This window comes from Condylura cristata, unplaced genomic scaffold (genome assembly GCF_000260355.1).
Source record: "Condylura cristata isolate star-nosed mole 26May11 unplaced genomic scaffold, ConCri1.0 scaffold00023, whole genome shotgun sequence".
Lineage (NCBI taxonomy): Eukaryota > Metazoa > Chordata > Mammalia > Eulipotyphla > Talpidae > Condylura > Condylura cristata.
Genome location: NW_004567124.1, coordinates 24,441,310 through 24,465,036, shown reverse-complemented (window position 1 = coordinate 24,465,036; position 23,727 = coordinate 24,441,310). Strand labels below are relative to the sequence as shown.

Here is a 23,727-nt window from a genome sequence, read left to right as displayed (position 1 = left end):
CATCAACATCTTTTTCCTAATTACCCTTCTCCCCCACCATCTTGTCTTCTGCCCCCTTACTGCTTATGAAAGATAAAAGAGCAAGAAAAAACAAATTATTCACAGACCCTGTGAAACAAAGAAAGTATTTTTCCTGTCCTCTCTTTTCCAAAAATAAGAAAATTACTCTATTTTCTTTTGTTATCATGTGACAGAAACACAGAGAATCCTCTAAGAAAATGTCCAAATAAAAAACTTGAGAACAGTAATTCATTACATTAAAGTAATTGTAGGTCTAAGTTTCAAACGTCAGCTGGTAAATATGAATCTTCAGATTGCAGACATAACTAAGCAGAGAATATGATTTAAAAAAAAAAAAAGCCAAAGGAAAGCTGGAATATATTCTAGCTCTTCTTGAATCTGGTCTTACAGGTATAATTTTATTTGTTTCAAGTAGCATGGACTCTGTATTTCAGGAAATATATGTAAGATGTAAATATAAGAAAACATTCCAAAGCAATTTACATACAACGTATTTCCTTCATGTGTTAGGCTATATAAGAACAAGAGAGAAAAGACAGTAAGCTCTCCCATTAACATCTCTGAGGATCCAAAGCTGTATGTTACCTGTCTTTTTAAAATCCTGTTTATGTCTTATACAAAACCTGCAATTTCAGAGAAGTAATTATTATATGCAAATATGACTGCTATGCTATAGATAGCCTTTTGATTGGGCAACACTGACAACACTTTGGAAAGTAATACTTCCATTAACAGGCAATATTGCACTTTAGAGATAAAAATGATACATAAATATTGTTAATCATTGTATTTGTGTTTATTTGTATTTTCAGTGGTAGTTGTTATTTTACATTAAGCTTTGACCAAGTTCTTCCTAAGAACAGAAGCTTCTGAATTATAGCTGACAGGAGTTAGGGATGCAATTTGTGGTAAGTCTATTCAATCCTTAAAAGACCCATTAACTGATGCACTAAGGAAATGATTCACTGAACACAGACAAAGTGGAGCCAATAATCTCGATTGACTGTTGTCTTAAACATTTTAACATATGCTATACTGCCCTTAAACCCTTGACAGATACATTAGCTAGCTGGACATTTCCTTTGGGTCAACATTTAGCTACAGGACTTACACAAATGAACTATCATTAGTTCTACAGACCAGATGAATCATAGCAGGAAAGAACAATCTATCACATGATGAATAGATCTAAAACTTTAATGAAGCATGTTCATGTAGAAGGGAGGAAACATACACATACACAATGATACTTCATCTTTGTTAATTTCACCATATTTCTCAGAACATACTAAAATAGTATCATTCTAGGGACACTCCATATTCATTTAAAACACCCTCAAAAATACAATGAATGAAACCAAAGGCTATGCAAAAGAGAATTAATGCACAGAATTCACAAAGACTACTCACCTGGTAGTCTGGTTTGGTAAAATAATCCAAAGAGGAGATGTGATCCAGAAAGACACTAAACTCTGGAGGGAGATGTTTCAACATAAGCCGGTGATCATATCTCTCCTTAATAGAGCCTACTTGCTCCTGGGATGTAAAGATAAAAGGAAACAAAGTAAACTTCTCTTGGCAGGGACATATTAAGAGCATCTCACCAGTATATAATAGGGCATGAGATAGTGATTAATTAAGTAATTAAGCATAAAGCAAAAGCTGAGGTCTTATACAACAGCTTAATACACACTGCATTAGAGGGGTTGGAGTACTATAATATAAAACCAGCTGGGTAAGAGTTTTGCACCAAAGAATTGAGAGGCTCCTAATTAAAAGAGTTGATGTTAAATCTGACTGCTTTTCTTTACTACCACATTTTTTAAAATGTTTAAAAAGATTTACTGATGCATGCATATAAGAACTGGGGCACAGGCCATAGATGCAGGTGGTGGTGAGAGGATTAACCAGAGACAGAGTAGGGAGCAGAACAGATAACTGACTGAAATTCATTGCTGAGGGAAGCAGCTGGCAGGTCAAGAAAGGTCTGCCGAGTCATGTGGGTCACCTTCCCTGGCTGGGAACTGAATTTGTGCTGCAGTGGCTGCCAGTAGCTTCATAGTGCCACTCTTTAATGCATTGCACCAGCAGGGAGGGATCTACTACCACATTTTTAATTTTTGAATCAAACAATGTACTGCAACAAACACTAAAACCATAATCAATTTATTAAAAGTTGAAAGAACAGTGAAAATAAAGCTAAGAGGGAATACTGGAAATAAAGTCAAAAACAATGATTGTACTTTGTATCTATTCTCCATGTACCTAGAAAAAGTAGTAACATTAATTTTGATCTCTACTAACACAGAGAAAAATGTACATATTGGGACATAGTAAAAGTGAATGTGTGTATATGTATTTTTTAGATTTATTTTGTTTATGCATACAGAACTGGGGGTACAGGCCAGAGGTCCAGGGGCGGTGAGAGGATTCATGAGAGACAGAATGGGGAGCAGAACAGGCAGACCAACAAAGTACACTGTTGAGGGAGGCAGCGGGCGGGTGGCCAGGAAAGGTCTGCCATGCCATGTTGGTCACCTCTGGGATGGAGATCAAAATCATGCTGAAGTGACTTTAGCTTCTTAGTGCTGTGCTTTAACCCGCTGTGCCACCAGGGAGGGTCCGTGAATGTATATTTTTTTAAGTGTAAGTATATTTCTCATACGTAAATTATTCTTAACAAATGACTACACAGGAGAAATTTTTTATCTTTTCCCCTATATTTCCATTTCTAAAATTACCTTGTCCTTTATTTTTCTCCAAGGTAGCTGACCAACCACAAATTCCACCAACATGTAGAATAAGGACCAAAGGTCATCATGTCTTCCCATTTCCTTCATAAGCGAAACAGAATTCAGTCATATTACATTACTACTCCTTGTGAGTGGACTATACTAAGACCTAACCATTGAGTTTCCACTTACTATGACTAAAAAATGTAATTATTTTTCAACAAATTACCTGGTAAACATATCTATAAAAACTATACAGCTTTAGCAATTTATATAGCAGAACCGATATATTAGAAAACTTTGATATAGGAACACCCCAAAACTCAGAAATACTGGAAATAATTAACATAATATTAACAAATGAGTTAAGGAGGAAAGGTGATTGTCATGGGCTAGAGGAAGAGGTTGAAAGAGTTAATGTTTAGTGTACACAATTTCAGTATTGAAAAGATACGTTTTAGAAATTTCTTACACAATGTGAACAATGTTAACACTATTGAATTGTACATTTAAGATGGTAAGCTTAATGTCATTTTTTTTTAACCACAAATTAAAAGAAGGAAATCCAATGAACCAAAGTAAGAAAGCAAGTAAGCAAGTTGCTGCTGAGGCTGTGACAATGGCTGTTTGGGAACTTTTGTTTCAGGTTTTATCAATCAGGGAGTGAACAGGTTTAAAAGCAGTGAGTCTATACAGGACAGAAGTTAGAACTAAAGACACTTACATCTCTCACTTTCCACCTTTTCCATAAAGCTAGGAATTTCAAAGGGTTATTTGGTGTATATATGATTCTGCAATAACACTTTCTCTGTAAAATTTAGCCACCATCAGAGAGACAAAGTAGTTAAGTTTTTTGTTTTGTTTTCTGAGGATTTCCAATAGGCTCGTCCCTCATCCATATCTGGAGTTTAAATTTATACCACTTGTGTGGCCTGTGGAAGCAAAGCCCAGAAACCAGTTTTAAGTGCTTTCTCTGTGATCATATCCTACAGAAATGAAATAAAATGAAAATTCTCTTGCGATAAAAGCATACTTAAAATCAGGCTTCACAGAAGCCTTACAGAAAAAGTCCCACCAAATATAAGCTCATTATTCAATATTGAAAAGTTATATAAGGAAGCAGGCTACAATAAGTTAACAAGAGAAACTATAAAGAAAAGAATTAGATAACCAAGAGTTTCAGAAATGAAATAATGATAAAGAATATAAGGATTTTTTTATTGTTATAACAGAATTCTTTGACCACACTCTAGTCAAAAATAAATAAATAAATAAATTTGGAAAATGAAAAGAAAGAGGACCTAGAAATAAAAAGGAAAATTATAGAAACTAAAAACTCAATGAACAGTTTAAAAAGTCAAACACAACACAAAGAAAAGAACTAATGAACTGCAAGACCGAGCTGAGGAAATTACCCGGAATACAACAGACACAAAGAGTCAAAAAAAGTCTAAGAGTGACTTTAAGATACCTGGCAGACAGAACAAAGTCTAACATACATTTCATGGAGATTGGAAAAACAAAAACAAAAACAAAAACAAAAACGCATATTGAGATAGCGGCATAACAGCAATATTTAATGAAACTATGTATGAAAATCTTCCAGGAACCATGAATGACATGAACATCAGAATTAGGAAGTAGAACAAATCCCAAACAGAATAAATATAATGAAATCCATTTAAGCACAACTGAATGCCAACAGGATACCAAAGACAAAGAGAAAATAATGAAAGTAATCAAGGAAAGATAAATAGAAAGTAAACAATTTAACATAAAATGAACAGACTTCAAATATTTTGAAAATTAATTGCATTATTTGGGAATTATTCATGTTAAAAGTTACAAGATCAAGGTACAAAAATAATGGAAATGGAGTAAATTATTTTTAGGAATTACCAAATCAGGGTTGCAGAGTATTTAAGAAAGGATTATTTGGGAAATCTTAGAGAACTTCTGAAGGTTCTACTAGCTGTAGTCCTATGTCACCACATAAACTGACAATCATTATGATGCTATGTTACTGTGTAAAGCAGTCTACAGATGTATTGGGAGTAGAAAATAAAGATTAAAAAGTACTCTGTTAAACTATCAAATTTACCTACAAAGGTTCCATGAATAAGAAATAATAATCGGCTTGTCAGAGGATTCTATGATAAGGAGTTTTCTTGAACAAACTCTTCAAATAAATTCTACTTTTAAAATGAAAATATATAATCTCTTTCTAGTAGTTATTATGAAAACATTTGTATAGCTTTTATGATCTCTGAAAATGTTTATACTTATCTCAAAAAAAATGTCTTATTTCAAAGACTGCAATGCTGATTTAAGTCTTTAACGGAACTAATTAGAAAGCCTAGTTCTTCTAAAAATGTCTAAGAATACATTTGGAAAATAAAGAGTACTTTCCCTTCACAATATAATAGATGACTAGATGCCAAAAATAAAGCAACACTGAATAAAGCCAATGAGTTAAAATCCTTAGTGAGTGCTACTGACTGATAAAATTTTTTTCCTATTTTCAAATTATAATCTTACATCATTAGAAGGATGTAAGACCACAGCATACTCCTTCTATTATATTTAACATAGGTCAATTTTTCATTAAAGCAATTTTGGCTTTGAAGAGCAGAAATAAGGAAATACAAATCAAGAAAATATTTCTCTTTATTTTATCTAGGTATCAATCACATGTTAGATTTCTTAGTTAAGAAAGAGTTCAAGGTCTGAGAATCCATAAAATATCTGAAATGCTCACAGTTAAGGTTCTAGGTGAGAAAAAAGTATCACAGCACAGCAAAATATTACAGAAAGTTTAAAATTGAGCTGAAAAGTATAATTTAAGAAGATAAAAATTTTTAAGTTGCTTTAAAAATTTAAATTTCATGACACAACAAATGCTTTAATAGAAAAGAGACATCACAGATTAATGACAAAATAAAGACCCTTACATTTCACTAGGTATTAATGGTATAATATTTCCCAATAACTTCTTGAATGAAAACAGAGATGTTTTACTTCTTTAAAATTTTACATTAAATTCATTAATGCTTACTACATCTAAAATGAGGACAGAAGATTCCTCATAGACACATGTACACTCTTAACAATTATCTTTACTGGCAAATCTAATTTTTAAAAAATATTTATTTATTTATGTATATAAGAACTGGGGTACAGGCCAGAGGTATGCGTGTTGGGGGATAAGGGATTTCACCAGAGTCAGAGTGGGGAGCAGAACAGGCAGATGTACTAAAATACACTGCTGAGGGGAGTAGCAGGCAGGTCAGAAAAGGTCTGCCTCACCATAAGGGTCAGGTTCCTGGCTGGGGATCGAATTCATGCTGCAGTGGCTGCAGACAGCCTCATAGTGTTGCACTTCAATTCCTTGTGCCACTAGGGAGGACCCCAATTTTATTTTTTATTTTTCTATTATCCACTGAAGCCCTTGCCACAATTTGTATTACTGATGCCTTTTTCTTTGTTCCCAAGACATTCCACACCTGTGCTTTTTTTTTTGCTTTCAAGTTACAGATTTGCTTAATGGTGTTCTGAAAGATGATTTTTCAACAAGAATTGGCAAATTTGTAATTGAAAAAAACATTTAAAAAAGAGGTAAGAGAATTAACTGTGGAAAAACTTCTTTTGAAGGACAAATAAATGAACACACACCTGTGTACTCTTCATGTAAAGAATTCAATTTGATTTAATCCCTCAGCATGCTTATACAGATTAAGACTCTAGTTCAAATACCTACCCTGTTCCGATGAGCATTGATTGATGCATAACGAACTGTTCCTCGAAAGCCCGCCACAGCTCGAGGCTACAACAAAACCAAGCAAATAATTAAAAACGAGCTTCAAATAGGAAGAGATTCAACATACTTGAGCCCATGAAGTAGAGGTTAGAACAATGGTTATTATTGTCACAATTAAACCCTTGTGGTGCAGTAGTTAAAGTCTCAGAACTATCAATCTACCACCAGCCACTGTGACATGAGTTTGATCCCCGGCCAGGGAACTGACCCACATAGCACAGCAGACCTCTCCTGTCTCACCAGCTGCTCCCTTCAACAGCGTATGCCAGTCAATATGCTTTTTCTGCTCCCCACTCTGTCTCTGATGAATCCTCACACACCCCACACTTCTGGCCCAATCCCTAGCTCTTACAGGCATAAATAAATGAAAACAAATCTTAAAAATACACACACACGGGCCCTCCCTGGTGGCGCAGCAGGTTAAAGCACAGCACTAAGAAGCTTAAGCCACTTCCGCATGAGTTCGATTCCTGCCTGCCCTGGAGGTGACCACATGGCGTGGCAGACCTCTCCTGACCCGCCCGCTGCTCCCCTCAGCAGTGTACTTCATAGATCTGCCTGTTCTGCTCCCCACTCTATCTCTGGTGAATCCTCTCACCCTCCGCATCTCTGGCCTGTACCCCAGTTCTGCATGAATAAATAAATAAATCTTAAAAAAAAAATACACACACACACACACACACACAAACTAAATTTCTAACTTTTTATTGTGAAACTACAGAAAATTAGAGCCAGAGCATTGCTAAATCATCTTTGAAAAAAACACTAATTACTTAGTTATCAATGAGTCCCAGTATTTCCTTTCTACATTTTAAAATAAAGTGAGATTTATGACAACATAAAACTTTGTACATTCAAAGCACCAAATGCTTTCATATACCCAGAATCGTATTAACCATCATTTTTATATTTTAATATTTAGCTGATTTTTACACATAAATATATTAATAACATGAGGAGGTTTCAGATCATCTAATTGTGTCTTGGTTTTTCATTCAAAGTGAATTTGAAGATGATGGTAATTTGTAGTCTTCCCTGTATATATAACTCATACATTTACAAATTTCAAGTTATTAGGTACTTATTATATGCCACGCATTAGGAATAAATCTAAACATGAATTAACTATACATGATCTCGTTCTCAGAGAACTCAAAATAAAATCCAGCTTTTTCTTGCTTGACCTAGAAGATCTTCTGTGATCCTGCACTGACCTTAGTGCAAAATATCTTTACTTTTGGTTTCTCCTATGACCAATTTTGTTTCTAGCTAAGACTTTCTACTTGTTATTCTCTCCAACTGGGATGCCATCTTCTTGCATGCTTCCAATGGCTAACTTTTTATTCCATAAAAGTGCTTTGCTCGAGCTCAGGAACAGGCAAGATGGCGGCAGAGTAAAGACGCTGAAAGCTCCTCCAAGCTCGCACAGAAATATATAAAAACAAATTATAGACTTACATGCTACGAGTTTCAACCCAAATGAGAATACCCAGGACTCACTGGAAGGAAGATAACTTAGGAAGAATTGGCAATTGGGATGTTCCGATAAGGGAACTCCTATCCACAAGCGCCACAGACAGGATAAATGGAACTGCAACTCCCATCCGGGAGCCCCCAGACTCCAGTGCGGCTGATGGAGGCTTCCTGCTCACTTGGCTGGGTGAGTGGAACCCAAGCTGTGGGAAAAGACTGCACAAGTGGGCACACAGAGTCCGGGAGGTGGAGAGGAAAATCTGGTGATCCCATGACTGGGACAGCTGCAAGGCTTACAACCCTTTTACCCACCCCTACAGCATAGGCCTGGAGGCTTGTTCCTGGCATTAGTCACTAAGGTGGGGCCAGGAAGTTCACAAAGCCCCTGAGACAAAAGTGGGACAGAAACGGTTAGACTGAATCAAAAACAGGCCCATTAACACTCCCCCAAGTGGTAGGGAAAGATTGCTTAGGAGGAGACTGCACAGAGTGGGCACAAAGAATCCTGGAGACCTTGAGGGAGGATTGACAGCCTGCATAACTGGAGGGTGTGCAGAATTAGGACTCAAGGTGTCACTGAACAGCAGTTGCCGGAAGACTTGTGAGCCAGTAAGGCACTGCCTTGCAAGGTTCACAGTGCTCAGAAAATAAACAAAATCAGTGACAGGCTCAACCACAGGCCCAGCTGCAAAACTCCTCATGTACCCCACCCCCCTGGCTGCATCCAAGCAAAGAGGGAACCCTGGATATCAGAAGGCTACAAAGGTCAACAGGTACCTTCCAGAGACAAGGACTCAACGAGTTACCAGAAGAAGCTGAACACCACAAGAGACCCCTGATTATCATTGGCAGAGATGACAGACATAATTTCACACAGTAGAGGCTGGAAAAACAGGAGATACTGAAACAAAACAAGGCTCAGAATACCCTCCACAACTGAAGAGTCTGGAAGTCACTCTGCCATTCCAGAAAGAACATCCAGAAAGAATGCCGGTCAATAACAGCAACACCATGTCTCAACGAATAGAAAATATTAGAAAATACATGACAGGGAAAAGAAGACAAACAAATATTCAAGCAAGACCACAGGGGGAAAATTCACTACAAAAATATCAGTCAGCAGAAACCACCAAGGAAATATAAGAACTGCTCAGCCTACCAGATAGAGAATTCAGGTTCATCATGATAAACAACTAAAAGAAGATGAGAAGGGAAAAAATGAAATGAGGCAAGCCATCAAGGAGTTCAAGAATGCAAATGAATGAAAGAAATGAAAAAGAAAAAATGATATGTGACAAGCAATCAACGAACTGAAGAAAGAAAATGAGACATTAAAAAAAGAAAAGCAGGAGATGAAAAGGCCACTACAGGAGATAAAGAATGCTGGGAAATGAAAATAGAATAGATGAAATGGAAGAACGAAATCAGCTCCCTCGAAGACGCAGAAATAATGAGAATTAAAACAGAAAGAGAAATAAAAAGGAAAAGGAATGAAGAAACACTTCAAGAGCTATCTGACACCATTAGGAAAGGAAATATCAGAGTTACCGGTATCCCGGAAGGTGAAGAGAAAGGCCAAGGAATCGAGGAAATATACACAGAAATAATAGAAGAGAACTTCCTTAATATGAAGGAGATGAAAGCAGATATCCAAGAAGCAAGAAGAACACCAAACTACCATGACGACAGGAGAAATACAGCAGGAAACATCATGGTAAAACTACCAAGAATATAAGACAAGGAAAAGATAATGAGAATGACAAGAGGGAAGAAACAATCTATAAAGGGAAACCAATCTGGATGACATCAGACTTCTCTGAAGAAACACTATGGACAAGAAGAGAGTGGAGGGACATACTCAACAAACTCCAAAGCATTAAATGCCAACCAAGAATACGCTATCCTGAGAAGCTCTCCTTCCTCTATGAAGAAAGAATATGGACATTTTCAGACAGAAACTCCACAATTCTGTCAAGACTAAACCCCCACTCCAAAAATGCTACAAGAAGCCCTCAAACCAAATCCAACAGAAGAATAAACAAGAACAGTTCAAAACAAAGAACAAAAATACAAAACGACCAAAATGGCAAATGTAGGTGCCAGCATATCAATATTATCTCTAAATGCAAATGGCTTAAACTCATCAATAAAAAGACACAGAGTTGCAGGATGGATAAAAACATCTCAACGTTCTGCTGTCTGCAGGAAACACATCTAATTGCAAAAGATAAAAACAGATTGAAAATAAAAGGATGGAAAATAGTTCTACAAGCAAATGGACCAAAAAAGAAGGCAGGAACAGCTATACTTACATTAGATAAAATAGACTTCAAACTAAAAAAGGTTGAAAGAGACACAGAAAGCCACTACATTATGATTAAGCAGACAATACAAGAAGAAGACATAACAATCATCAACATATATAAACCAAATGAAGAAGCACCAAAATATATCAGGAAACTACTGTCATCTATGAAAACGTATATCAGAGAAAATACACACAGAGTAGGAGACTTCAACACACCACTCTCAACAATGAACAGATCAACAAGACAAAAAATAAGCAAAGACACTAAAGCCATGAACAAGGGTCTAACAGACATCTATAGAATACTGCACCCAAAAAAATCTAAGTACACATTTTTTCTCAAGCCCACATGGATCATTCTCTAAGACTGACCACATACTGAACCATAAGATAAATACCAATAGATACACTAAGATCAAAATCATACCAACTTTTTCCTCTGAGCATGAAGGAATCAAACTAGAAATAAACCATATGAGGAAGACAAGAAACCCACCTACCACGTGGAGACTGAAACCCTCACTGCTGGAGGACCGCTGGATCAATAAGGAAATCAAATAAGAAATTAAAAAATACCTGGAGAAGAACGACAACAACGACACAAATGTCCAAAACTTATGGGACACATTAAAAGCAGTTATAAGAGGAAAATATATAGCATTACAGGCCCACATAAAGAAACAAGAAATAACTCAAAGAAACAACCTAATGTTCTACCTTTAGAACTGGAAAAAGAACAACAAAATAACCCAAAAGCCAGTAGAAGACAGAAAATAATAAACATCAAATCAGAAATAAATGAAATGGATGTTAGAAAAACAGTCCAAAAAAGTCAATGAAACCAAAGTTAGTTCTTTGAAAAAATAAACAAGATATGCCACTAGCCAGGCTCACAAAGAAAAAATAAGAGAAAGCACAAATAAACAGAATCATAAATGAAAGAGGAGAAATCACAACAGATCCAGCAGAAATCAAAAGAATAATCAGAGAATACTATCAGCAACTATATGCAAATAAGTTGGACAATTTAGCAGAAATGGACAAATTCCTACAACTCTATAAAGCACCCAAAGCTAGATAAAGAAGAAATAGAACAACTAAACAGACTAATTACAAGCAAGAGAACTGAAGAAGTAATCAAAACCCTCCCCCAAAGTAAAAGCCAGGACCAGATGGATTTACAAATGAATTTTAATGAACGTTCAGAAAAGAACTAGTGCCTATTCTACACAGTACAAAAAATTGAAAAAGAAGGAAAACTACCACATACTTTCTATGAAGCCATTATCACACTAATACCAAAACCTAACAAAGAAAACACCCAAAAAGAAAACTGCAGACCAATCTCCCTAATGAATATTGATGCAAAAATCCTCAACAAAATCTTAGCTAACAGAATCCAACAATGCATTAAAAGAATAATACAAGATGACCAAGTGGGCTTTATCCCAGGAGCACAAGGATGGTTCAACATCAGAAAATCAATTAATGTAATCCATCACATCAACCATCAGAAAAATAAAAACCACATAATCATATCAATAGATGTGGAGAAGGCATTTGACGAAGTTCAACACCCATTTATGTTTAAAGCCCTTGAAATCCTTGGAATAGAAACATACCTCAACATGATAAAACCCACAGCCGATAATATCCTCAACGGAGAAAAGCTGAAAGCCTTTCCCTTGAGATCAGGAACAAGACAAGGATGTCCACTATTGCCACTGCTCTTCAACATAACATTGAAAGTTGTAGCCAGAGCAATAAGTCAGAAAAAAGACATACAAGGAACCCAAATAGGGAAAGAAGAAGCAAAACTGTCCTTATTTTCAGATGATATGTTAATCTACATGGAAAACCCTACAAACTCCACAGAGAAACTAATCAAAACCATCCACCAGTTTAGCAAGGTAGCAGGATATAAAATCAACACAAAAATCTGAGGCCTTTCTATATACAACCAATCAGAAGAAACAGAAATTTTAAAAAACCATCCCCTTTTCAATTAAAACAAAAAGAATCAAATACCTGGAAATCAACCTAACAAAGGAGGTAAAAGACCTATACAAAGAAAATTACAAAACACTGTTAAAAGAAATTCAAGAAGGCACCATGAAATGGAAAGACATCCCCTGTTCATGGATCGGGAGAATTAACATCATCAGAATAGCCATCCTGCCAAAAGTGATATATAGATTTAACGCCATCCCAATAAAAGTCTCAATGACATTCTTGAAAGAAATAGAAAAAATATTGATGAGATTCATATGGAACAACAAAAGACCTCGAATAGCCAAAACTCTCATTACTAGGGAGAATGGAGGCATTACAATCCCAAACTTCAAGCTATACTACAAAGCATTAATAATCAAAACTGCATGGTACTGGAACAAGAACAGACATACAGACCAGTGGATTCCGATAGAAAATCCAGATATAAAACCACAGGTTTATGGACAGCTAATCTTTGACAAAGGAGCAAGGAAGATACAATGGAACAAAGAAGGTTTGTTCAGCAAATGGTGCTAGGAAAACTGGGAAGCTATATGCAAAAAAAAAATGACACTAGATCACTACCTCTCACCATACACAAAAATCAACTCGAAGTGGATTAAAGACCTACACACAAGAACAAAAACCAGGAAAATACCTGGAAGCAAAGATGGGCCAAACACTACACGACATACACTTTAGCCGCATCTTAAAAGAGCACCCAATGCAACAATAGTGAAGGCAAGGACAAGTAGATGGGACTACATCAAGTTAAAGAGCTTCTGTACAGCAAAAGAGACATTACTAAAAACAAACAGACATCCCACTGACTGGGAAAAAATTTACTCACACAAAACTAGCAATAAAGGATTGATCACAAAAATATACGGAGAACTGATGAAACTCAACAAAAATGAACAACCCCATCAAAAAATGGGCAGAAGAGCTAAAAAGACACTTCTCCAAAGAGGAAATGCAGATGAAGAAGCATATGAAAAAAGATTCAACATCACTTGTAATAAGGGAGATGCAAATTAAAACCACAGTGAGATACGACCTCACCCCAATGAGAATGGCACATCTTCAAACAACTAGCAACAACAAATGTTGGCAAGGATGTGGAAAAAAAGGAACTCTCCTGCACTGCTGATGGGAATGCAAACTAGCACAACCACTATGGAAAACTGAAGGTTCCTCAAACTGCTAAACATGGAGCTTCCCTGCGACCCAGCAATCCCACTCCTACATACCTACCCAAAAGACACAAAAACACTGATTGAAAAAGATACCTGCACCCCATGTTTATTGCTGCTTTATTTACAACTGGAAAGACATGGAAACAGCCCAAATGCCCAAAAATGGATGACTGGATTAAAAAGATGTGTTACATATATACAATGGAATATTACTCAGCAACCAAAAAAAAAAAAAGCAACATGGATGGAACTGGAAAAGATCATGCTTAGTGAAATAAGCCAGAAAGAAAAGGAAAAATTCCAGATGGTTTCTCTCATAGCAGGAATATAACGGACCAGGCAAGAAAATAATGATAATGATGAACAGCTATATACCAGAGACATTTTGTGGGGGTGGAGCAGGGAATGGGATCAAAAACAGTGGGGGGAGGGAAATGTACTGGACTATGGTCATGACACATGGGTGATTTGGTGATGGGAAGCCCAAGGGAATTGCAAATGAGATGGAAAAATGCACAAAATGATGTAAAAATAAACTATCAGATATATGTTAAAAAAAAAAAAGTCCTTTGCTCAAATGTCACTTCTTAAGAAAAATACCCCTAATCTAAAATACTACCTGCCCTGGCAATGTCACATCACTCTATTTTTTACTGTTTTACTTTTTCCCTAACAACTTTTGCTACTTAAAATCAATTTTGTTTAGAACTTTTAACCTACATGTTTATTATCTATCTACTTCCACTGGAATATAAATTCTGTGAAAGCAAGGTCTTTGTCTAACAGGTTCTCAGTGCAAAGTATGTAACTTGTGAAAGGACACAGAATTACTAGGCCACAAAGTCATTAAGGAAGGTCTTTTGACAAATTATGTGTTATGGAAACAGTGTTGCTTCCATTCTACTCCTTGACAAGATCAGTAAACTAAAGATTCACGAATGACACTATAGTTCAATATGAAAACTTACGAATTTGATGCTTGATAATTGTTTTAACAGTAATTTCAAGATATTAACATGAATTATCTTTATAATTAGAAAGACTACGTTATTTTTAAAATCTATAGTCAACAGAACTGTTATATATTTTATATGCTTCTTCCTCCATTTACTCATTTTGTCATTTATGTTTAATCTATTTAAGTTAACTATTTCTTCATGAAATTCTTTCTTGCCCCTTTGATTATCTTTTGGCTTTGTGTTTTAAGAATTAATTATTTTAAAAATATTGTTTTTTAAAAGATTGCCTTATTCGGTCCTCCCTGGTGGCGCAGCGGATTAAAGTACAACACTGAGAAACTAAAGCAACTTCCGCATGAGTTCAATTCCCACCTGCCCTGCAGGAGACCACATGGCGTGGCAGACCTCTCCTAACCCACCCGTTGCTCGCCTCAGCAGTGTACTTCCTCGATCTGCCTGTTCTCCTCCCCACTCTGTCTCTGGTGAAGCCTCTCGCCACCCCTGCACCTCTGGCCTGTACCCCAGTTCTGTATGCATAAATAGATAAATCTTAAAAAAAAAAAAAAAAAGATTGCCTTATTATTACTTTAATGAATACAATTTCTTTAGAAATTTCAAAATTATAGCAAAAGTTTGTGAGAATAAAACCAGACATAGTAATATTAATATCTTGATGTTAGGTGTATTGCTAATTTATGTACAAGGAATGTTCAGATTTTATGTACTCATAATGTGCCTGATATAGTAATTTGAATAGCTAACTTAAATATTATTTTAAATATTATTTTATTATTTACACATAGTAATGGAACTTACAGCAATAGTAAGAAACTACATACATAAAAATTTATTACAATGTTTGAAATTTGGGATGTTTTCTTAAGCATCTAAGTGAAGTATACAAAGGTAATAAATGTTTTCATTTACAAAAAAAGATACTGTTTTTTAATAGTGTCTCAATAAACAAAAGTTTATCTAATCTATATAAATCTGTTATTTTTTTTTAGCTGGTCATTAAAAATCATAGTAAATCTTAGTATTACCTAAGATATAATGACTAACAAGAATATCCTAGGTCAGAAGTTTATTTTCCTACAGGGAATATTTCCTATAGAAAGCCTACTACCAGCCATTTTCAGAAAATGTTTTGGAGATTGTATTTATATTCACTATCTGACAAGAGCTTTCACTCACACAAAAAATGATTTTGTAGCTCATACTTGTGCCAAGTTATTTTGATTCTAAAGACTGTCGGGATAACAATCTCCAAACTGCAGCCTAGTACAGGGTCAACTGGGCATTCAGACTTCCCCTTGATGGATTCCAGTCAAGGCAAGCCCAGAAAACACCTCCCAGTTAAGAATATCCCTTGCCTGGCTCTGACCTGACTTCTGCCATAGTAAAGAGAGATTAGGTATTTAGAGGCTCTTGATGTGACTCATCAAAGAAGAACATCAGGTCAAGAAAACTCAGCCACCTTATGTAAGGTAGACAAGGAAAAAAAGTCAACACAGCTGAGGAAAACAGCTATCTTTACAAATAACTTTAATCTAAAGCAGACTACAATTAACATCATTAGGAAAGTACTATGAACCCCTAGGGCCAGTAAGAATTAGTTCCATTTCTTGCAAGAAAGAAAAGCCTAATGGGAAAAGGGAAAATCTTAAGGCTAGGTGACATTTAACTGAGTCTTGAAATAGATGATCTTTTGAAAGTTTCCCAAATAACAGCAATTAAACAACAGCGATTAAAATTACAAATGTATATAATCTCTTTGAACCAACAACTTCACTTCTGGAAATTTATCCTGCAAATATATTTGTGTATGTACTTGAATGTGCAAAAAAATAGTCATACAAATTCATTCACTGCACCAGTGTTTGTGAAAGCTACAATTAGAAATAATCTAATATTCATCAATGGGGAATGATTAAGTTATTAAATAAGTGACAAAACATCAATATAACTAATACACTTTGTAACTGAAAAAACAATGTAGAAGCGCTCTGCGCGCTATACTCTAAAGTGGGAAGGTCCCCTAGATATACTGTTAAGTGAAAAAAGAAAAGTCAGAATGTATATATCCTATTTCTTTTAAGTCAAATAGGAAAAGTAAGCACATAAAGTTGCATTTATTGTATTTGCATAAAGAAATTCTGGAAACTAAGAGCTACCTAAGAAAGAAGCATCAGGGCAGCACAAAAATTGAGTAGATTTGGTTGCTGCTCTATTTACAATATGGAAGACGAATCAACACAAATGCCCGAAAGTAGATGACTGGATTAAAAAGATGTGGTACATATATACAGTGAAATAATACTCAGCAATCAAAAAAGATAAACTCATGCCTTTTGCAGCAACATGGATGGAACTGGAAAGGATCATGCTTAAAGAAAGAAGAAAGAAAGAAAGAACAAAAGAATGAAAGAAAGAAAGAAAAGAAAGAAACAAAAAGAAAAATACCAAATGCTTTCATTCATAGCAGGAGCATAAAGGGCCAGGGGCAGGAGGGAAGCAAGTGAAAAAAAAAAAACCAAAACAATGAACAACTATATACCAGAGACATTTTACAGGGGTGGAGTGGGGAATGGGATCAAAATAGGGGGAAATGCATGGGACTATGGTGATGGCACACGGGTGAATTGGTATTGGGAAGTCCACAGGGATTACAACTGAGATGGGAAAATGCACAAAATGATGTAAAAATGAACTATTATATTACTTTTAAAAATTAAGTGAACAAGTGAAATGTGGAAAAAAAACTAATTAAAAAATCTAACTGTGGTCATATGAGACTAGTACAAAAACAGAAGCAGTATGATTTGGAAGATAAACATTAGAGACAGAAACCTAAGAAAATAAATATAGAGGTAGAAGGAAAGGACTCTGTGTCCCACTTTTTTTTTTTAAAGATTTACTTGGGCCCAACCTAGTGATGCAATGGGTTATTAACTATAACTTTATACTTGCATATAAAGTCTAGAATCTTTGGTATTTGAGCCTCCCTGCCCTTTCCAGATTAGCGCCACTGAAGTCTGCTGCACCGGAGAGCACAGGGTTCCTTCACTGCCAAGTCTCCTTCCTGTGGGAGCTCCTCTCCTGCCAGCTGTTAGTTGCTGTGGAGGCTAAATACCAGGGAAGTATAGTTGAAGATGTGGAAGTTCCTTTCTTACACTCATGGAATGAAGAGATATGTGAGAATACTGGAGCCCAACTAGCCTTCTCCCCAGTTCAAGAGGCAGTGGTTTCAAGCCAGAAGAGGCAAAGAAGACACCAGGCTAAGGAACACATCTCAGTTTCATGGCTCAGCAACTAAAATGAGTAAATCACTAAGAGAGAAACTTCCCACTGTCCTCACCCACAATTCGAGTCCTAGGTTACAGATTTTTGCCTTGCGGCAGAAGAAAGTCTGAATTAAAAAAAAAAAAAAAAGATACCTCCTAATCTCAAACAGAATTAATCTCATTAAGCCTCAGACTCCACTCAGAAAGACTATGGTAAAGGGAATTGGGGGGAGATTCCCAGATCTTCGTAAGATATAGCCTAAACTATACGCAAGCCATCAGAAGGAGCCTTCGTTAGGTCAAGACAAATATCAAATTCTGACCTCAGAACTGATACCATTTTAGAAATTACAATTTGATCAATTTATCAAGGAATTTATGCCACAGGGAACTGCTGTGACCAATAGTGCAATCAGCCAGCAATTTGTGGAACAGCTGGGTATGTCAAACAGGGAAAGTGAAGAAGGTACCACTGTGGGCCAACGCAAAGCTGCACTTCCTGAGAAGTAACAACAAAGATTTAACACTATGTCTTTGGGAGGAGGAGAAATGAACTTCATTAAACAAATCATCAAATAATAATGACAAGTCCTGGAAAGCGAACACCAAGAACGATTAGATGATCTAAAATGCCAAGTTTTCAACAAAAATGTATGAGTCATGTAAAGAAACAGTAAAGTATAAACCAAAAATGGTGGGGAAACTGGCTGTGAGACTGAGTAGCTGACGGATTTAACAGGGAAATGTTTCAAATAACCATTATAAATATGTTCACAGAACTAATGGATATCTTGATAGTTTGATGATAATGTAGTATCAAGTAGAGAATGCTAGGAAAGAGAATGTTAAAAAGAAACAAATGGGGGTTCTGTATATGAGAAACACAGTCAATGAAACAGAAGAATTATGGAATCTAAGAGCCTCAGGTTGCAAAAACTAAACCCTAGTCCTAAGTCCTTTGCTTGACCGAAACCAAAGATGCTGATAATATCAGTGCCTGATGACCACCCACTGGCCATTTTAAAGTGCAAACACAGAACGGAGCAGCTATTCCAGGAAGATCATCAATAATCCTTTCACTAGCTACCTAGCCTGGACTGTGCCTTCCCAGTCCTGAGGATGAAAAAACCCTCCCATATTCCCTTCATTTTCTCACATTCCTATCTCTCCTATATAATCTTTTACTCACCAGCGGGAGAGACAATTTCTCTAGAGCACTAACAGCCGTTCTTCCAGGATAGCAGGTGCCACCCATTAATAAAGGGCTTCCTTTATGGAAACAATCCTGTGTCAAAGTCTGGCTTTCTGAGCTACTGACCCAGTCAGGTGAGTAACAATCCTAAGGGTTAATGTATGAGTTCTTACTATAAGAGCCCTTTAAGTTGGCTTCTAATGTAGTTTTTATAAGCCACAACATCCAATAATAAAATAAATGCCATTCTATAATTAAATCATAAAATTTATATGCCACTTCTTAGATGACATCCACAATGATACATAATTAACCATTTCTTTAAAAAGAATAACATTAATTAAATCCTCAAATATTTAATAATAATATGAAAATCTTACTGGTCTGACGTCACCACAGGAATTGGTAAATTGTCGTGCCAAGCCAAAATCAAGCATGTAACATTTCCTGCATGTACTAGGAAAGCGACCCATGGCAAAGTTTGACTAGGAAAAAAAAAAAAGAAAGAAAACAAACATATTCTCATAATACTTAGGCCTTACATCTTCTCTTTCCTATATATTTTTTCTTCTATTTATATTCTATATATCATACATGTTCCCAATACACTGTTCTAGTCAATGATCTTTACTGGATATTAATATATAATTTCATTGTCAGTTCTGTTAATGCTTAGGATCAGGTAAACTTTGAACAGCAAAGTATTTAAGCATTTGTATAAAGTTACTACAACACAACAATGATTTAATTGGAATCAGAAGTCCTAAATTACTTGAAATTCTACTCTAGGTCACTGCTTAGATTATAATGCAATCCCTACTTTTTTAAATGGAAGAAAGTACAAACCTCTTAAATTTAAATGAATTTCGTTTAAGCATCTTACAGTTGAATTTCACTAAGTATAAAAGTAAAATTATAATTTAAACATGCATTTCACAGATTACCTAAGGAAAATGTAGCTTGCATTCCTTCTTTAATAAAAATAGATAAAACATTGAATTGCTACAAGTTCGCAAAGATGGGTATGTAATAAGGGTATTTATAAGGGCAAAAACCAAAGTTATAGAATTGGTAACTTTTATTTCAAAATATAGCTCTATTTAGTGAATTTTCTGATGGAAACTAAAACTTCTCGTAGTTCTCAAATAATGATATCTAGAATGGCATTGCAATAAGAACAGAAGTACTACATTACATTAGGTCTAAGCCACAAGGTTAATTTTAATTGATATTTTTACACAAATTAACTAATTTTAGAAATCATGTAGTGACAGATAGATATGGTGTCCAAACAACTTATGTTAAATTTATAAAAAATGCACTATATTAGAAATGGGTAACAAAAACGTAAAATAAAAGCATTTCACAGTTATAGAAATAACATTTCTAAGGAAATCAGAATATAAAAGAACAGTATATATTGCTACAGTAGCACTGAGAAGGAAAATAAGACCTTTCACAATTGACAGTTTCTAATAGTACAGTTTCTCTCTCACTTGAGAAGTAATTCAAAGAATATAATGCCAACATCTACAAACAATATATGTATATTTTTAAAAACAACAGCAGGAAAATTAAATCCAAAGAATAACTGACTTTAGTTGTAAGGCTAAGTTATTAGCAATTAACACACATAATGTAGCTGTCAATTACTAATCATTTTTAAAGGCTGCTGAGCAACCCTTTTGTTGAATATAAACTGTAGTTTGTAACTGTTTTTGTAAATAGTAAACAGAAAGTTACATTTTCTTCCAAAGAAATAAAAATACTACTTTGCATTTAATCATAGCAAATATACAAAGCTACATTTGTAGTTTATTGTGTCCAATTAGAAGAATTTAGGAGTACCATGCAAACTCATTCTATGCACTGACTGGAAAAGCCCCCTACCGGTTTGATGTCTCGGTGCAAGAATCCCACAGAATGGATGCTCTCAATAGACTCCAGAATCTGTCTACCCAACCGAAGAGTAGTGCTAATGGTGAATGTGCCCCGAGACTGGCTACGGCGTAGATCTGCCAGATTTCGACCCTGTGGAAACCAAATAAACACTTTCAAGTGTGGCACAAAGTGATGAGAGAAGACTGGGAAATTTTTCTTTTGTCATTAAAAACTGTTTTGATTGTAATAACAAGGATTTTACTCAAATCATAAACCCCTCAACTCAAGAGAAGTCTCAACTAGTGGCAAAAATGTTTCAAACACATTTAAGAATAACCGCAAGTCTTCTACCGTGTTATATTTTTGGGTCATCATGCGTCCTTTGTCTCTGATAGTATAACAAAACATAGTCTTGATTATTTGAAAAGATGTAAAATATATCTACCGCAATAATCCTTTGTTACTGCCCAACACAAAATCCCATACAAACTACTTAGCTTTTCTACATTTCAATACCTACACCTCATAGTATCCATGTAAAGTTGTTTAGAATACTGTCTGGCATGTGTTCGGTACTCAATAAATGCTACTTATTGTTATATGAACAAAAGTGACATGAAATATACTATCACTTATAGTAGTAGATGAAAACAGTGGATGATGTATCCAACTTGTGTCAAATGTATTGTATTTATGATTACATTTAATTCCTACAGCACTCTAAATACAAGTTGTTATTTCTGTTTTATTGTTACATAATTGTAGACCAGAAAGTAAGGACGTTTATCACAGATTGCTGTATTCCAGTGCTGTCCAAATGAATCAGTCTGAAGAAATTCTGCTACCCAAAGATGGGACAATTTGGACATTAAAAAGAAAAACAACTGCAGTGATTGAAAGACATACCACATGTTAAATCTATAAATTCAGAATTAAATTTTAAGAAAGAAAATGAACTCATTAGTCTCCTTGTGAAAATATTAGGAAACAACTCTATTCTGAAAACTGGTAAGTAAAGCAAAATATTAATCATTATGCTTGTATGTCCTATATATAACATACCTCATGATAACCTAATAGTTAACATGGTGCTGTACAAAGATACCAGTGAAGAAATGACAGAACTAGAATAGTATACTTACAACCCATTGACATAACAGACTTAGGCAATGACTACTAATGGACTGATAAAACCTAGGAGAAAAACCAATGAGAGCTTTAAAATGAATGGATGAGTTGATAGTTGTTATATGTTATAGTTATATTTTTTCTTTTCCCCAATAATCAATCTTAACTTCACTAAAAGACAGAAGACCTGACACTGACTACTGATATGATGTAACAGGAAGCATACAACTCACCTCTGAAGTATCCCGGAGATAGAAGAATACATTAAACAACAACACAAAAGAAGAACAATCAACAAATACAAATACAGTAACTTCTACATGACAGATGACTCCATTTTTGTTAGTAACAATAAGAACAAATGAAAACTGTAAGAAAAAAATGAATCTACAGATTAAAAGAGGTTCAAAAACTATCATATGATCCACCTTTGGGTCTTTACTCAAGAATATGAAAATGTTAACTCAAAAGGCATATACACCCCCTATGTTCCTTGCAATACTATTCACAAGAGCAAAGATACGGAAACAGCTCAAGTGGAATGATTTAAAAAAGGATAAAGATGTGCTGTAAAAAAAAAAAAGAGAGAGAGAGAAATTTTACCCCAGGTTGGGGTAGGGGGTGTACTCACTAAGGATTATTTTTCTTTTTATAAATTATCACTTAATTAAATTTTACTTGGTCAAAACAAAGCAATAAAAAATGATGTGGCGTATATACAACAGAATGCTATTCAGCCAAAGTAACTAAGTAGGAGCATATATTTATGGATCACTTTTTAAATGTCCACATTATAGTTCATTTGCTGATGTATAAGTGATTTATTTTGAAAAAGATAGGTATAATCTTGCCATTTAGCATGGATGGACCACAAGGGGATTATGCCAAGTAAAATAAATCAGGAAAGACAAATACTGCATTATTTCACCATTTGTTGATTATCAAGAAAGCTTAGCAGTGAGAGGGGTTAACAATGGCAGTGTTCAACATGATTTTGATTTTGCTCTTTTCCTCCCAGGCCTGTCTGGCTGTTTCTGATCCTTTTCTATGAATCTCCACCAGGAGGTATCTTAGACTTTTGGCAGGCTTTCTGGACCTCAGTGGCCTTGCTTTGGGCCAATCCTGTTTGGCTGGACATTTACCCACAAGGGGTGGGTAACCTCAGGTGCTTGGTTTGGAAACCATATTCTTTCCCATCCTTTCCCTTTTCTATACTGCACACTAATTATATTAAAGTTTCTTTTCATTGAAGGTCTTATGCATTAGGATAAGTTTTGTCTTGATGCAGAGAATGGCAGAACTTGTTTAGAACAAGCAGGTTTGGGAGTTCTGGGTTGTTCCTCTCCCTTCCCTGTAACAAATGGACATTTGGTGGCAGGCAAAGTGAGAAAATGGAAGCGGTACAGCAATGTTAACTAATGTTACCTCAATAAAAAGAGAAAGAGAATTTATAGTGTTAATTTCTAATAATCATTTCTTCCTATGGTCCTAAATCTATATTATAACTAAGCAAATATTAGCAAATGGACTTATAATGTGGATATTTAAAAGATGACACATGAATATATGTTCCTACACAGTAATTTTGTTTTATCTAAAAAAAATTTCTGGTTTAACTTATGTACAGCAAAAGAAACATTACTAAAAACAAAAAGAAAGATCACTAATTGGGAAAACATTTTCTCACACAAAAGTAGCGATAAAGGACTGATCACAAAAATATACGGAGAACTGATGAAACTCA

General features: G+C 35.3%; 1 protein-coding gene across 2 annotated transcripts in view; it reads right to left on the bottom strand.

Moving 5' to 3' along the window:
- The window catches only part of TTBK2 (tau tubulin kinase 2), a 122,145-nt gene that overhangs the window by 38,380 nt on the left and 60,038 nt on the right, over positions 1-23,727 (bottom strand). For both annotated transcript variants that reach the window (XM_004687872.2, XM_012728667.1), the window contains 5 exons: positions 20,865-21,005; positions 19,355-19,459; positions 6,511-6,576; positions 2,763-2,855; positions 1,432-1,557 (listed from right to left, as the gene is read on the bottom strand). In XM_004687872.2, coding sequence (XP_004687929.1) covers positions 1,432-1,557; positions 2,763-2,855; positions 6,511-6,576; positions 19,355-19,459; positions 20,865-21,005 — 531 coding nt within the window. The remainder of the gene's footprint in view (positions 1-1,431; positions 1,558-2,762; positions 2,856-6,510; positions 6,577-19,354; positions 19,460-20,864; positions 21,006-23,727) is intronic.